This window comes from Populus alba, chromosome 6 (genome assembly GCF_005239225.2).
Source record: "Populus alba chromosome 6, ASM523922v2, whole genome shotgun sequence".
Classification (NCBI taxonomy): domain Eukaryota; kingdom Viridiplantae; phylum Streptophyta; class Magnoliopsida; order Malpighiales; family Salicaceae; genus Populus; species Populus alba.
In genome coordinates, this window is record NC_133289.1 from 13,140,708 (window position 1) to 13,155,607 (window position 14,900).

The 14,900-nt window shown below is 30.1% G+C and overlaps 1 protein-coding gene across 1 annotated transcript; it reads left to right on the top strand.

The window, feature by feature from the left end:
* Positions 1-1,277: 1,277 nt before the first annotated feature.
* On the top strand, positions 1,278-12,496 carry LOC118047948 (uncharacterized). The gene is made up of 16 exons (XM_035057410.2): positions 1,278-1,611; positions 1,707-1,756; positions 1,847-1,907; positions 2,377-2,472; positions 2,557-2,706; positions 2,829-2,960; positions 3,345-3,472; positions 4,607-4,649; positions 9,385-9,468; positions 10,238-10,279; positions 10,388-10,458; positions 11,091-11,144; positions 11,246-11,351; positions 11,453-11,521; positions 11,686-11,829; positions 12,057-12,496. The coding sequence occupies exons 1-16, from the start codon at positions 1,474-1,476 to the stop codon at positions 12,153-12,155; spliced, it is 1,467 nt and encodes a 488-aa protein (XP_034913301.1). The 5' UTR covers positions 1,278-1,473; the 3' UTR covers positions 12,156-12,496.
* Positions 12,497-14,900: the final 2,404 nt, after the last annotated feature.

Consider the following 14,900-nt stretch of genomic DNA (forward strand, 5'->3'; position numbering starts at 1 on the left):
TTATAAAAATTACATATATTTTATCCAAGCAAGTTGTGTTATGATTGGTCATTCTTTACTTTACTCTTAATCTTTTTATATACCCAACCAAGTTTTATTATAAAGAAGGTGTGTTTGGGTAGAGTTATGGTGTATAATCATAATTAACTAACTTTTTAAATTTTTTTAAAATATAAATTCCGTCAATTCAAATTTTTTTTTTTTTACAGATATTTGCAAGTTGGAATATATGAGTTTTTTTAAACTTAAAAAAATAGCTTACAGTCCAAGCAACTTACTCCTTTAACTATTGAAACACCTATTGGTCTCATAGTCACCGTGAGTCCAACTAGCTTGCAATTCACGAAGAGCAGCGAGATACTGAGCTATCACATCATTTTCACTCCAACTGTCTCTTCATTCTGGAAAGACATGTTTGGGTCGACTACAGTGGACAATCGAAAAAATTGATGTCCGCACTCCCTTCATTCATTCTGTTTATTTGAAAACGTGGTTAAATTTATAATTTTAAAAAATTAAAGTTTTTATTTAAAATTAATATTTTTTATTATTTTTAAATCATTTTAATATACTGATATCAAAAATAATTTTTAAAAAATAAAAAAAATAATTTTAATATATTTCTAAATAAAAAATACTTTTCAAACGATTCTCAATAAAAAAATAAATTTTATAGTAATAAATATAACTCAAATTATGTATATATAAGAACAACTTATTGAGAATTATATCAAATGCTTTAGGGTTATATTTTTTTATTATATATATATATATATATATATATTTTTTTTTTTTTGATTTACGTGGGTGTCCGGGCTAGCTTTCGCGCACCACGACTAATCCCACGGTCCACTGAATATCCTGCAAACCCAGTAAACATGTAAGGCACCGCGGGGTGACAGACGTACACAATGAGATTTGAACCCTGATGCAGAGGAAGAAAACAAACTCCTTCCACCACTAGACCAAGACCTTAAGTGCTTTTTTATTATATTTATTGAGTAGACAAGCTGTGTCGGTATCAACAGGTTTAAAATATCTCGACATGCAATTCAATCTATGATATTTAATTATTACTTTGAACTTATTATTATTTTTAATATTTATATTAGCTAGTTTCAATAAGGTGGTTTGAGTTGAATAATATAATTATTAAAAATACATCGGTTCTTTCTGTATTATCGGTATCTATACCTGTTGCTTCATACCTTCATCTACTAAAAGAATTTGCAGGGGTAATGAGAGTATCACGTATATAGTTTTTATTACAGCTCATGAAGTTGTTTTTAAGAATAAAGAATCACTAAAACTAATCCCAGATCAAAGATCTAAATAAAATAAAATGAAGGGTCGAAATAAAAAAACCGAAAATTTTCTTATAGTTCACAGTATCACTAAGCCACTTTTTTTATTTTTGATTATAAACCAAGACAAGGGAGCGGAAACGAAACCTAACGAAATAGAAGCCCGCAAATGGCTTCTTCGTCTCGTCTCCCCCCCCCAAAAGTACCGATGGAGCTTCACGCCAAGAACCGTGAAAAGCTGTTAAAATCCCTCCGTCGACATCTCACCGAAACCTCTCGTCCTCTGCACGGCTTCGTCTTTCTTCAGGTATCAATCTATTTATCTATGCATGTATGTATTGTTGATTGAATGATGATATCTATTATTGTTATTATTTTTTATTTTATGAATGAATTTAACAGGGAGGCGAGGAAAAAACTCGCTACTGCACTGATCACATCGAACTCTTCAGGTAATTTCTTTGCACTTGTAAGCTGTAATGGCGGCGATTTGCTCCGCTTTTCAATTTTACTAGAAACAAAATGTATATTTTGATGTGTAGGCAGGAGAGTTATTTCGCTTATCTGTTTGGAGTAAAAGAGCCTGGTTTCTATGGCGCTATTGTAAGCTCCTGGCTTTTCCTCTCTTTTTTTTCCCCTTCTTCTTTCAATGGAAAACTGCCATGGTTAGTTTTATTATTTTTCTTGTCCGGAATGAAAATGGATTGCGGTTCATACTTATTATTTTGTAAAGTTTACTTGAAACAAATTATGCTATTGTTTAATTTCTTAGATCACTGTATTGTACTATCAAGGATACATGCTACCAGCCTATAGTGGACCAGTGTATCGTTTTATGAACATTTTGTCTTTTCTTATTTCATCTGGGCATCTTCTGGCATGTTAGTTAGCTTACACCTTTCATTCAAACAATTAACAATTCTGTGTTCCTTTGCCTGGACATGGTAGTTTGAAACTTCATTTCTTGTTTTAAAACTGAATGTTTTCTATAGTTTGTGTCACTTCAACAATCATTATAATTTTCACGGCCTTTTGTTTGTGGTTTTTGATTGTCATTTATGCTGTCCTCAAGGACATTGCAACAGGGAAATCTATTCTATTTGCTCCAAGATTACCAGCTGATTATGCGGTTTGGTTAGGAGAAATAAAGCCATTATCTTGCTTTCAGGTATCCTTCCTTCAATGCTTCTTGGTTTGATGCACGTCAATGTACTATGTATGTTTATCCACTCTTTTTTTTTTTTTTTTGCAGCAACAATACATGGTTAGCATGGTCTATTACACAGATGAGATTGTAGGAGTTTTACATGAGCTCAGCAATGTATCGGAAAAACCTTTACTCTTTCTCTTGCACGGACTTAACACTGACAGTAATAACTTCTCAAAACCAGCAGAGTTTCAGGTCTTACATTCTAAGCCTCTGACCCTTACCATTTCACATGTTTACCTCACATAGAGCTACAACATCTGCAATCATGAAATAAATATCAATATTCTTTTCCTTTTATTTAATTCTCTTTTCAGGGGATAGAAAAGTTTGAGAAGGATTTGACTACATTGCATCCCATTTTGACTGAATGCCGTGTTTTAAAGTCAGATATGGAGCTAGCACTTATTCAGTTTGCCAATGACATCAGCTCTGAAGCTCATGTTGAGGTAGCTATTTGTGGAAACTTCTCACTGACTGGATTTTTTTTCAAGAATTTAAACTATAGTTTTTGTTTAGGTATTACTCTTCAAATAAACTTAAATAAATGGGTTACAATTTTATATAATCTGCTGCTGCATGCCATTGTTGGGAATTTCTTATCATCTGTTGCTTATTTTTGCAATGGGATTGTTGACTCATGAATGAAAACTACCATGCAACATGAGTCTTTCATTTTCATGCATCTCCATCTCGAGTTACATCTGAAAGACATCATTTTGAACAATGATTAGTTTATCATTGATGTTATTTGTTCATCAATATTTTTTATTAACACTTCAAATTATATATTGTGGTTTACTGTCATACTAAAGAATTGCAGTTTTGACTAGGTTATGAGAAAAACTAGAGTTGGCATGGAAGAGTATCAATTGGAAAGCATATTTCTTCATCACACCTACATGTATGGCGGTTGTAGGCATTGTTCATACACATGTATATGTGCTACTGGAGAAAATAGGTGAGGTTCTTGATGATTTTTATTCTGCATGGATTAGTTTTTGTGTAAACTAACTGCAAAACTGAAATATTAGGTCTATTCATTGAAAAGCTCAAAAATAGATAAGTAATCCATTTTGAAAGCAATCTAGAGTGGATCAATAAAAGGTGGAAAGTAATATTTAGAACATATATGGTACAGGCCATGTAGCTTTCATGGCCAATGGGGTAGGGCTGTGAAGGGGTTTAAAAGACTAAATTTATGCTTGCCCGAGCTTCATCAAGTCGCTTTGTTGGTTGGAGCTTGGTTCAGGAGTTTTGGTGTTTCAAAATCCTTGAAAAAAGAAAACACATACATTTGTATTGTGTGTACGGAAGTTGCTTTTGCATTGAAGTTAAAACATGAAGGTGAGTTTGTTACAAGAGTAATTTTCACTAGGTAAAGCTCATGTTTTAAGTGTGCTTGGTAGTATTAGCTAATTAAGGGTGAATTGTTAGTGGTATTAGTTCCCTCCTTTCTTGTTAATTATCAATATAAACATACCCATGGTTGAATAAGAAGAGGAACCATTTTATTAGGACATGCCTTTTCTTTTTCTATTTCTTATTGATGTGGGATTCCATATATTTGTTTCATCCTCAAAATAAATTGACATGGTAGTTTGAACCAATGAAATGAATGATATTGCATGATTTCCTATTCTGTGTGATGAATGTTAATTGGTTTAAGGTCTTGCCCTCATTCATTATGTTTGAGTCAAACTGAAGTACATAACAATGTGCTGAGCCAAGTCTATCTCAAGGTCGTCTCCATTCTTATGACATGAGAATCAAACTTCAGTTTAAGTTGTCTCTCAAGGACAACAGTGCCTTGCTAATTATATCATTGGTTGGATTTTGCAAGTGCACTTGAAAGAAATTATCTCCTGACCAGTTCACTAGCAGTTAGGATTGGAGGCTAAGATTGTCATTATTTCTAATTCAAAGTATTTGGAAAGGGCAAGGAATACTGCATCCTCTTTTGTGAAGTTCTGATTCATGCAGTCGCTGATATATAGTTGCTTTGAAAAATCTATGGTTATATGGATGCATTGAAGTAGAACTTTGCATACGTATTTCCAACAGGAGCTAACAGCCTTGATGTTTCATTGTACAGTGCTGTTCTTCACTATGGGCATGCAGCAGCTCCTAATGACAAGGTAAGTTTTATAGATTTGTCTTTAATGTTTTTTTTTTTTTTTTTTTAATATAATTTACTTTTGTATATTTGATTCAAATATAAGATTCTAAATAAATTTTTTAACATAAATCTAATATTTCATCACCTATAATCTTTTCTTTCTAAAAGTATTTTATTCTCGTATTATATATAGGTGAAGGTTTTTTTTTTCCCTTAAAATCATGATACATATTTATAAAGTTTTGTTCATAATAATGTTCAAATATAATAATTTTCAATGGTCTTAGATATAATAAAATAATCTCAAATTATACTAAAGTTAGTTCATTGCTCTTTCCATTATTAGTATAGACTATACCATACAATCTTGATAGCTTAATGAGAAAAAGAATTTATTGTGTGTTGAGTTTGAATAATGAAAAGAACATTTAACTAATTCAACCTTTTAATATTATAGACTACTAAATTTTAATTTAAATAGATAATTACATTTAAATATGTTTTGTTATAAATTATTATTTAAATAATCTAAAAGATGACCTAATATGAGTGAAGGAAGCAATTTAAAATTCATGGTCAGTCTTTATAGTTTTATAGAAACATGGTAAAAGAAATTGTTTTTTCACTCTTTTGATTAGGTAATAAGGCGATATAGTATTCTCTCTATGCTAATTTTGTAAAGTTACTTTCTATAATAATTTAATTCCTTTGAATTTTAGAATTATAAAAGTTAATCTTCTTAAATTAGAAATAAAAAGTAAATATATAATTATGTACTTTTATCTCAATAACACAACTTTTAACATTTTTTTTTTAGATATTGCTATAGTTTTTTTCTTAATGAGTATTATATTATATTTTTCACTTGAATAAAAAAGATTTTCCTATCACATATACAATTAATAATTACCATATAACTATTTTGTATGGCCGCTCATAGTGCAGAAACCAAAATTTTATCGAATGCAAAAAAAAAAAGAGGTCAAGGAATTGTTTGGCACTGCTATTAAACCTGAAAATACATTTGTTTTGTTTTTTTCAATCAAGATAATTTTGTTTTTTTTTTTTTTTATCAATGTATCTCTTGTTGGTCTTAGGGAACACAAGTTTTTTAATTGGAATCATTGTTTTTGTTAGAAAACAAATATTTTATGATTGTTAAAGTAATTTAACAAAAATATCAAAATAGTATGTCCATATTTTGTGTGATTGAAATCTTAAAAATCATAAATGTGATAAAATTATGCTAAAAGTCTATTTAAAAATTTTAATACTAAAAAAAATATTTGAATTGAATTTCACGAACAATTTATTATTAGTATTATTATTTTTATATTAGACCTAATAATTGAATTTTTTATTTATTAAAATTCAAATAAAATTTTATAATAGTATTTAAGAATTATGTCAATCCCGAAGAGTAAGTTAATTTGGTAAATTTTTCTTAGAGTTCCATAAAAAAGCTAGGTGCACTGGGGCCACTAGCAGGGTAGGCATAGGCTTGGAGGCTAGACCTATGTGCTTGACCCTGTGTTATTTTTGTCATTCGCCCTTTATTTTTTTTTCTCAAAAATAATAGTCAGACGACATGTCATCTATTTGAAAATAATGCTGCCAGTAAGATTCGAACCTAAGACCTCGTGGTTCCTTTTTTGTGTGCTATCAACTGAGTTACGAAGTCCAATTACTATCAAATGATTAAAAAATATGAACAGTAAAGCACCATAAAAAACCCAGTTCTTTTTAGATTGTTTTGGTAATTTCTGTAATTCAATCAATATTTTTCTCACTTAATCATTTGAATTGATAATTTATAATAGTAATCAATTCATTATATAGTTCAAAAAAAAATAGTTCATTGCATTTTCTTTGTTAAATTGTTTATGAGAAAAAGAAAAAAAGATTAGCAATCAATTATAAATTATCTTATAGTTATTGTATTTAGCATATCATAATTGCAAAAGAGCTTTTTGTCAAAAACCCGATGATTCATAATATGAGAAAACCTACCACTTGGATATGGAGATCTTCTATAATTCCCATTTAGCTAATTAAAGTTAATTTTATATCAATCAATTATAATATCCATTTTTGGGTATTATAGAATACAACTAAAGCAATTAAGGTTAATTGTAACATTATCATAGATAGGACGATCCTTCAATAGGTGGAGTATCCTGGTATCCTTCAAGGTACTTCTAACTTCTTTAGTATAGGCTTAGATTAACTTAACAAAAAGAAAAAAAGTGATTGGCTTCTAAGTACATGCATAAATTTACACTTCTCAATCAATAATAGCCAATCAAACTAATTTTTAGGCCATGCTCCAATTATTAACCATTCATATTTTATTGATTTGCATTACAAAAATATAGATATGGTAAAAGAAATGATTTTTTTTTTTAATCTTCATTATAAACAATACATTAATACTACAACCTTTCTATTTGCTATATTTTTGTGAAGTCACTTTATATAAAAAAATAATTTGTTCGAGTTCTAAAATTATAAAAGTCATCATCTTCTTTTAAAAATTGTAACTAAAATGGAAATATATAATTATGCACTTCTTAATCAATAGTAGGAAGGTCAATAATTTCTTATTAGATATGGCCATAGATTTTACTTAAGTAGCATTATGTTATTCTGTTTTTCCGTATGAATGTCTTTTAATTTACTTAAAAAAAATATTTTACTAACACACAAAATTATTAATTATTTTTCGTCAACACATGATATTATTAACGAGTAGAGCATTTCTATAATTCAATCAATAATTTTTACTCTTTAATCATACATCATCACATAAAATGGTCAATTTATGAATACAAGTTAGTTATAACTTAACCGCGTGCTAAGAATACTCGTACAATATATATATATATATATATATATATATATATATATATATATATATATTCAGCTTCTAGTTTTGCACATAAATTTACATTTTTCACTCAACAATAGCCAATCAAAATTAATTTTATGATTCATGCACCAATTACCAGCTATTCATGTTATTTTATTAATGGGCATTATAAAAATAGAAATGTGGTAAAAAACAATTGTTCTTTTTAATCTTTGGTTTATAGAATATGATAGTATTATATACTTTCTTGATGCTAATTTTTCTGAAGTTACTGTATATAAAAATTTAATTTGTTTGAATCATAAAATTCTAAATAAGATTATAGCCATAGTTTGGACTTTGTTAGCAAGATGTTACATTTTACCACATGCATGTCTTTAATTCTTCTGTAGAAAAGATTTTACTATCATTTGCTCATACATTATTATTATTAATCAAATACATAGAATTATTAATGATTACAGAATTTCTCTAATTCAATCAATATTCTCTTCAAGCATACATCATCATTGATAGGAAGATCCTCAATTTATGTCTAGCCTAATGCCTGCTCATTAGGTGGTTTAAACATAGTTCATTTAATTTATATTATACTCTTAGGGTGTTGGAGACTCATAATTGTCAAATTACAATTTTGTGCCTCTATCTCACACCCATCGCTAAAGCACATTGATTTCATTTTCTAATGGTCAAGTCATTGATGTTTGGGAGGTAATATGATGAAAATTTAAAAAATAACCTCAATCATACACATTCACTTTAAGTAGAATTAGAAATTTAAATTGTATATTAATTAAAAATAGAAAAAGAAAAAAAATGATACAATAGTAAAATATCCATCTTTTTTCTTTCTTTCCAATTCTGTTGCTAAAATACAAATGTTCTAGATGATAATCACACCTAAAACTCATTAATGATGAAGTGAGAAAAAAATTTAAGGTAAAAATCCAAACAAATTATTATCAACCAAAGAAAAGTGTAATCATGCACCTTGCTTTTTTTTTCCCCTCCTTATAAGAAGTTGCTACCTAGACGTGAGGAAGTTGCCTCTACAGTCTTACATGATAATCACACATCAACACTTCCACGCAACACTAAAAAGTGAAGAATATAAATATGTTGGGAAAAAAAGTGACTTTGTGCCATGTGTTTTGACCTTCAAATCATTATTTTGATATTGCGTTTGTATGCGATCATGCACACCAGTAAAAAGTGAAGAATAGGATAAACTAAAGGTTATGATTGATTGATTTTTATATTTTATATTATGATACAATTGAGATGAAATACACTATATTGATAGGTTTCCTGAACATAAATTTTGCTTATAAACTATGAATTCTATTTTCTTTTACTTTGGGAAAAAATTTGTAACAGAAGGGAGTATATGTGTAGCTATTATGCATGTGCGACTTAGATGCTTTTTGGATGTATATCTAAGAGGTAAGCTGGCCCGGAAAATATGTTGATTTCTGAATTTGCTGTTTACACACCCATTTTCCTATAATGTTACCTATAGAATTGTTCACTGTTGCGTGCAAAGTATAGGCCATGGGTCTTGCTATTGTCAGAACCCATTTGTATAATGTTGTGGGAGAGGCAATTTGTGTTTTCTGCTGTTGGTGACAGATTATTTAGGCTTTACAATTGTAGATGTGACTTAGCTTAGAATTGAGATTTTGGCAAATTGATGGTGATCACATTGTCCTTAACCTGTTTGAAATTCTACTCTTGCTATGATTATATCCCTTGCATGAAAATTTTGCAACTGCTAAGATGAAGTTACAGTTCCTAGTAGATATGAGGTTAGGTTTTGTTTATAAATTTTAAAATTGGAAGAATTATCTTTTAGTCTAAAAAAATGTTTATAATGAGGTTTATGCAGACCCTGCAAAATGGAGATATGGCATTGTTTGATATGGGAGCTGAATACCATTTCTATGGATCTGACATAACTTGTTCATTCCCTGTAAGTATAAAATTTTCCATTTGCATTTTTTAAATTATCATCTCCAAGTTTATTTTGTTCCACCTTTTGGGCAGAAGTTAATGCAGGCATCTTAATTGAGGATGAGTGTTTTACTTGTGTCAAATACAGATCTAACCTGCACTATTCTGATACATCCATTTATCAATAGGCTGATCTTATCACCTATGTGGACATGATATCAGTTCTTTCTTATTATCTTTTGGGAAGTTCAAATGTTTCACATGTTTTGGTGAATAGAGAGTTCCCTGTATCAACAATTATAATGAAGAGCAATAGGGATAACCAAGCTGATTTCTGTTGAACTCATGTTCTGAATTTTAGATAGAACTAGGCCTAGTCGCTCCCAGCTGTTAATGATTATGCCTTTCATAGACAACTGTGATTGAGGAGATATGTTCAGTTTTACCTTTTGAATGATTAGATCATCTATATAGAGATAGTGACCCACATCACCTTCAGCATCATTCTTCTTTACTGGCATGACCACCACCACACTACTACAACTGAACTTATTTTAACTAATACTATTTAGTAGTGTCACAGATTCTTTCATGGAAGCAAACAGATGAAATGATTCATAAGTTTCTAGGTATTAGAAATTATGTATAAAAATTGAAGTGTTTGATGTGATGGAAATTGTGGCTCTGGATTTTAAAGGGCAGTCAAGAGGGCAGGCTACCTGAATTTCTGTTATTTGCTTTCTCAATTCTATGTTTTGTCTAAAAGTGCCATTTCCCCCTGTATACAGGTGAATGGCAAGTTTACAAGTGATCAATCCCTTATATACAATGTAAGACTGCTCAAAGTTCATTTGCTTACCCCACATGCACCTTTTCAGATTTTTAGTCTCTTAGCAAGTCAGCTGTTTAGAATTTTTTCTAAATGGCACATTTTGCAGGCTGTCCTTGATGCTCACAATGCTGTCATATCTGCGATGAAACCTGGAGTCAGCTGGGTAGATATGCATAAGTAAGATTAGACGAGTGTTAACTTTCATTAATGATTACAAACTACTTTGCTTTTTGTTGAAAGTGCTGCTTTTATGCTGTCATAAACAAGTTTAAACAAAATTAGTTAGCTAGCTTTACCTTTGTAATAGATGCTTCAGAGAATAATTGGTGGGTGGGTGTGGTCAATCACTACATCTAAGAAAAAGAGAAACCCATTGTTATGGCTTTACAATATTTGGTTCATTTATTTCGATACCAAATAGTTTGAAGAAGGCTTTTAATTGAGACCTAGGGTAAAGGAAGAGTTGAGCTCATTTTGATTTTGATGAAGGAAGAATTGAGAACTTATTTTGACGGTTGTATGACATTATATATTGTAAAAACAGCAGGTTAACGTCAAAAATAGAATATTTTTCCATAGATGGATAGATGTTCCACTATACCAATCCAATATGGTATTTTGAAATTTGACTGAGAGGTTTTGATGTTCAGCAAACATACATTACTTGGATGCTTTTCATTATTGCATTTACATATTAGAAAAGTAATGTTGTCTTATTAATGAAATTCCAGCAACCACTTTACCTGCTGTGTAGAACTTTCAAGGCCATGCTACTGCATGTATATTACTATAGTTATTATTCCTTACAGATTAGCAGAGAAGGTGATTCTTGAGTCGCTGAAAAACGGGTGCATTATTGTTGGGTAAACTTTAAATTCCCCAGTGACATATCTTTCACTTCTAACTATTTGACATGATCAGGATAAATATCAATTTAAATGCAAGTGTGATTTCTTGGTTTTAGCAATGTAGATGACATGATGATCGAGCGATTAGGTGCTGTTTTCATGCCTCATGGTCTGGGGCATTTCCTTGGGATCGATACTCATGATCCTGGTGGCTACTTAAAGGTACCTGTTGCTAATTTATCTGCCAAAGCTCCGCTTTCAATCCTCTTCCTATTTTGCTTCATTTTCTCCAAGGATTGGATCTTGACAGAAACAAATTATAGGGACTGGAGAAATTAAAAGTACCAGGATTGAAAGCTTTGCGCACTATTCGAGAGCTTCAAGAGGGAATGGTTAGTGATGGCCTTGTTCAACGAAGAACCATGCATCTACACTGCTGATATTAAGATCTTTGACAAAATGATGCGTTGACCTTTCATGTGAACATCTACAGTTAGAAATGAAAGACAACATTAAAAATCTACCAAATACTCTAAGCCTGGAGCTCTTCTTGTAGGTAATAACAGTGGAGCCTGGCTGCTACTTCATTGATGCTTTGTTGGCTCCGGCAATGGAGAGTTCAAATACTGCCAAGTTTTTCGATCGTGAAGCAATTAGCAGATTTAAAGGTTTTGGTGGGGTTCGAATTGAAAGTGACGTGGTACTTTATTTCCTGACACTCAAATGGAGATGTTTGCTGCGTTTATTGTGCCCCCCCCCCCCTCCCCGCATATTTTAGGAAGTTGCTATAAATAAAAATAAAAATGTCATGCTGCTGAGATTACAAAATAGGAGTCCACTCTGTATATCAGCTAATTTCATGCTTATTTTTGAAGTTGATTTTGGTATTTCTTGTAATGATTTTTCTTTTCTTGTTGATGTTTGTAGCATGTCACTGCTGGTGGTTGTCACAACATGACCAAATGTCCTCGACAGATTTCGGAAATTGAAGCAGTGATGGCGGGATCACCATGGCCACTCAACTGATCTGGTTTGTCATTTGAATAAACAATATAGCTGAAACAAAGTACTTTCAAAATGAAAGTATGCATGGTATTGCTCGAGCCATCTCTCCATGTCATCGACAATAACAATGTTTCTGTAGTTGGAACATTTAACAAGGCTAGATAGCTGGAACACAACTATTTTCATAAAAGTCGAAGCTTGAAGGGGACATGGAGACGCCTTGGTGCCTAGCTATTATTTATGTGGAATTTGACGAGAAACATATCTTGGATTATGCAGTTGGGAATTTGCATGGTTACCTCTCGAGTAACAATGTAATTTGATTTAACGTTCTGGTAATGATTCCTTCACCCTTTCTCTTATTATAATACCTAGCAAAAGAAACTATCATTAATAACAAATGAATGTTTAAGAAGGGGTAATAAATCAAATATGTTACAAAATTTCGCCATAGACAAACATGAGAATAGATCCGTTCCTTGTGCAGTGATTTCCTTTGTATTAATATCAATGCTTGATTTAGGGACTAGAAACGTAGTTCTGGTCAGCTATGGTGTTGGTTTGGAAGTCTTGGAGAAGTTTTAATTTGATTCTGGTTGAATAAAAAATTATGTTTGTTAGTATAAAATTATATAATAAAAGAAATCAGTTAAAAAATCCTTGCAAGATTGAAATATTGAAGGAATTCTTTTTACATTTGGAAATTATGTCATTATTCATTAAAATCTTCTTTCCAAATATTAGAAAATGAATTATCTCCAAATAGTAAGTTTATAAGTCAAAAAACAATAAATAAAAAAACAATACATATTTCATATTCTGACTTGTATGGAGTTATGTTTTAGAACTTTGATCTAAAATTTTAATCTAATGTAGAAAAATATGTGGAAACTCCTAGTAAAATTTAAGCTCAATTTAATGTTCATATTGAGATTTATGTTTTATAGTGTAAATTTGGACAATAAGCATAATTGCACTATAATCTAAATTTTTTTGTTCATTCTTTTCTTAGATTGTATTAGGATGAAAAGATTGAAGGGAAGTGCTTATGAAAATGATGGAGTTCGACATAGGACTGATAAGGGGGAATTCAATATTAGTAAGGAAGAGAAACTGAGGTTATGAGTTTCAAATATTTATGATCATAATGCTTTTATGATGCTAGATAAAGATATAAAGAAACAAATAAAGAACGTAAAGAATGAAGAGCTTTAGTTTAGTGGTAAAATGATGAAAAATGAAAGAGAGCAATAGTGATTATCATTAAAAAATATGCACACAAGTGGATGACAATGCATGCTAATTTGAAATTGTTATAACTACTATTTTTGTACAATATTGTTGGAGGCAAGTGTGGGTAAGAAAAGAACTTTAAAGGTTTTAACAAGAGGCTAAATAATTTTCCATTATACCTATCGGTTATTTGATGAAAAGTCATCATGAAAAGAGAGGAATGATGTAATCTAAGCAAGGTTAAATTTAGATTTTGACGTAAAATTTTTATTGTTTACTTTTATGCTATCAAGCATAACTTAAAAAAAAAAAACATTGGATTAGTCTATAACTTTTGCAAGATATTCTAAACATGATTTTCTACACTAGGTTAAAATTTAAGGTAAATCTGAGTTAGGTAAAAGATTATTTCAGAGAGTCAAAGTTACTGAATTAATCTTGTCAAATTCATCTGTTTGGACCTTTGTCTATTGTTTGGACTATATATAGAGTTACAAAAAATATTATGTTGAGATTCTAATTGATTTAGAAAGTAGACATCCATACCTTTCTAGTGATATGTGGTATACTTTTTAATTCATCCATACAAAAAATAACATGTTTGAAGTCAAGAAAAAAATCTTTCAGGAATGTGCGAAAAGTGGAGAAATATTGTTTCCTTGTGTATTATGAATTCTAGTAAACAAAAGGATTCTTTAATGCATCTAGAAACATGTATGACAGTTATTGACTTATTAATTTTACAAAGATTTTATGTCGAGACATTTATGACTAGTGGCGGAGCCATATGGTGTCAAAAAGGGGCAATTGCCCTCTTATTATTATTTTTTTCAAAATATTTTTTATATTAAAATAAACAATTGCCCCCTAATTTTTTTTTTTCAAAATATTTTTTAAATTAGATTATTAATAATATCTTAACATGTTTAATTTTCTTTGTTGGCTACTAATTAACCCAAGTTAGCTATTGTTAACTTACAACATAATATAATATATAATATATATGTTTAGCGCATTTCACTAATTTTTCCCCTTTTCTTTCTTTATCTTCCATTAATTAACTGAGAGCTTTTTTTTTTTTTTTTATTTCTTTCGAGTTACTATTCTTTCCTCTCTTTCTTTTGCAAAATTTATCTTCAAGTCCTAAGCTATTAATTAGTTAAGTAAATAACCTTTTATACTTTAGGTAAGTTTTCTTCATCGTTTCTATTTGTTTCATTGTTTAATTTTAGTTTTATTCCTTTACAATTATTTATTGAAAATGTTAAGATTTATAATAATTTAAGAGTTTATTGAATTAATATGTGTATGAGTGATATTATATACATATGGATATGAATTGACATGAGTTTTGATCGAGGAATTTGTTTTATGATTTGTTTTATTTATTTATTTTAGTGTTGAATATTATTAGCTGTGAACTTTATTCTAAATTGACTTTATTCTAAATTATATATTATTTTAGGGTTTGTTTCAATATTAGACTTGTGTTAGTTAATTACTAGTTATGACTTATTTTCTTGAAACCCAAGA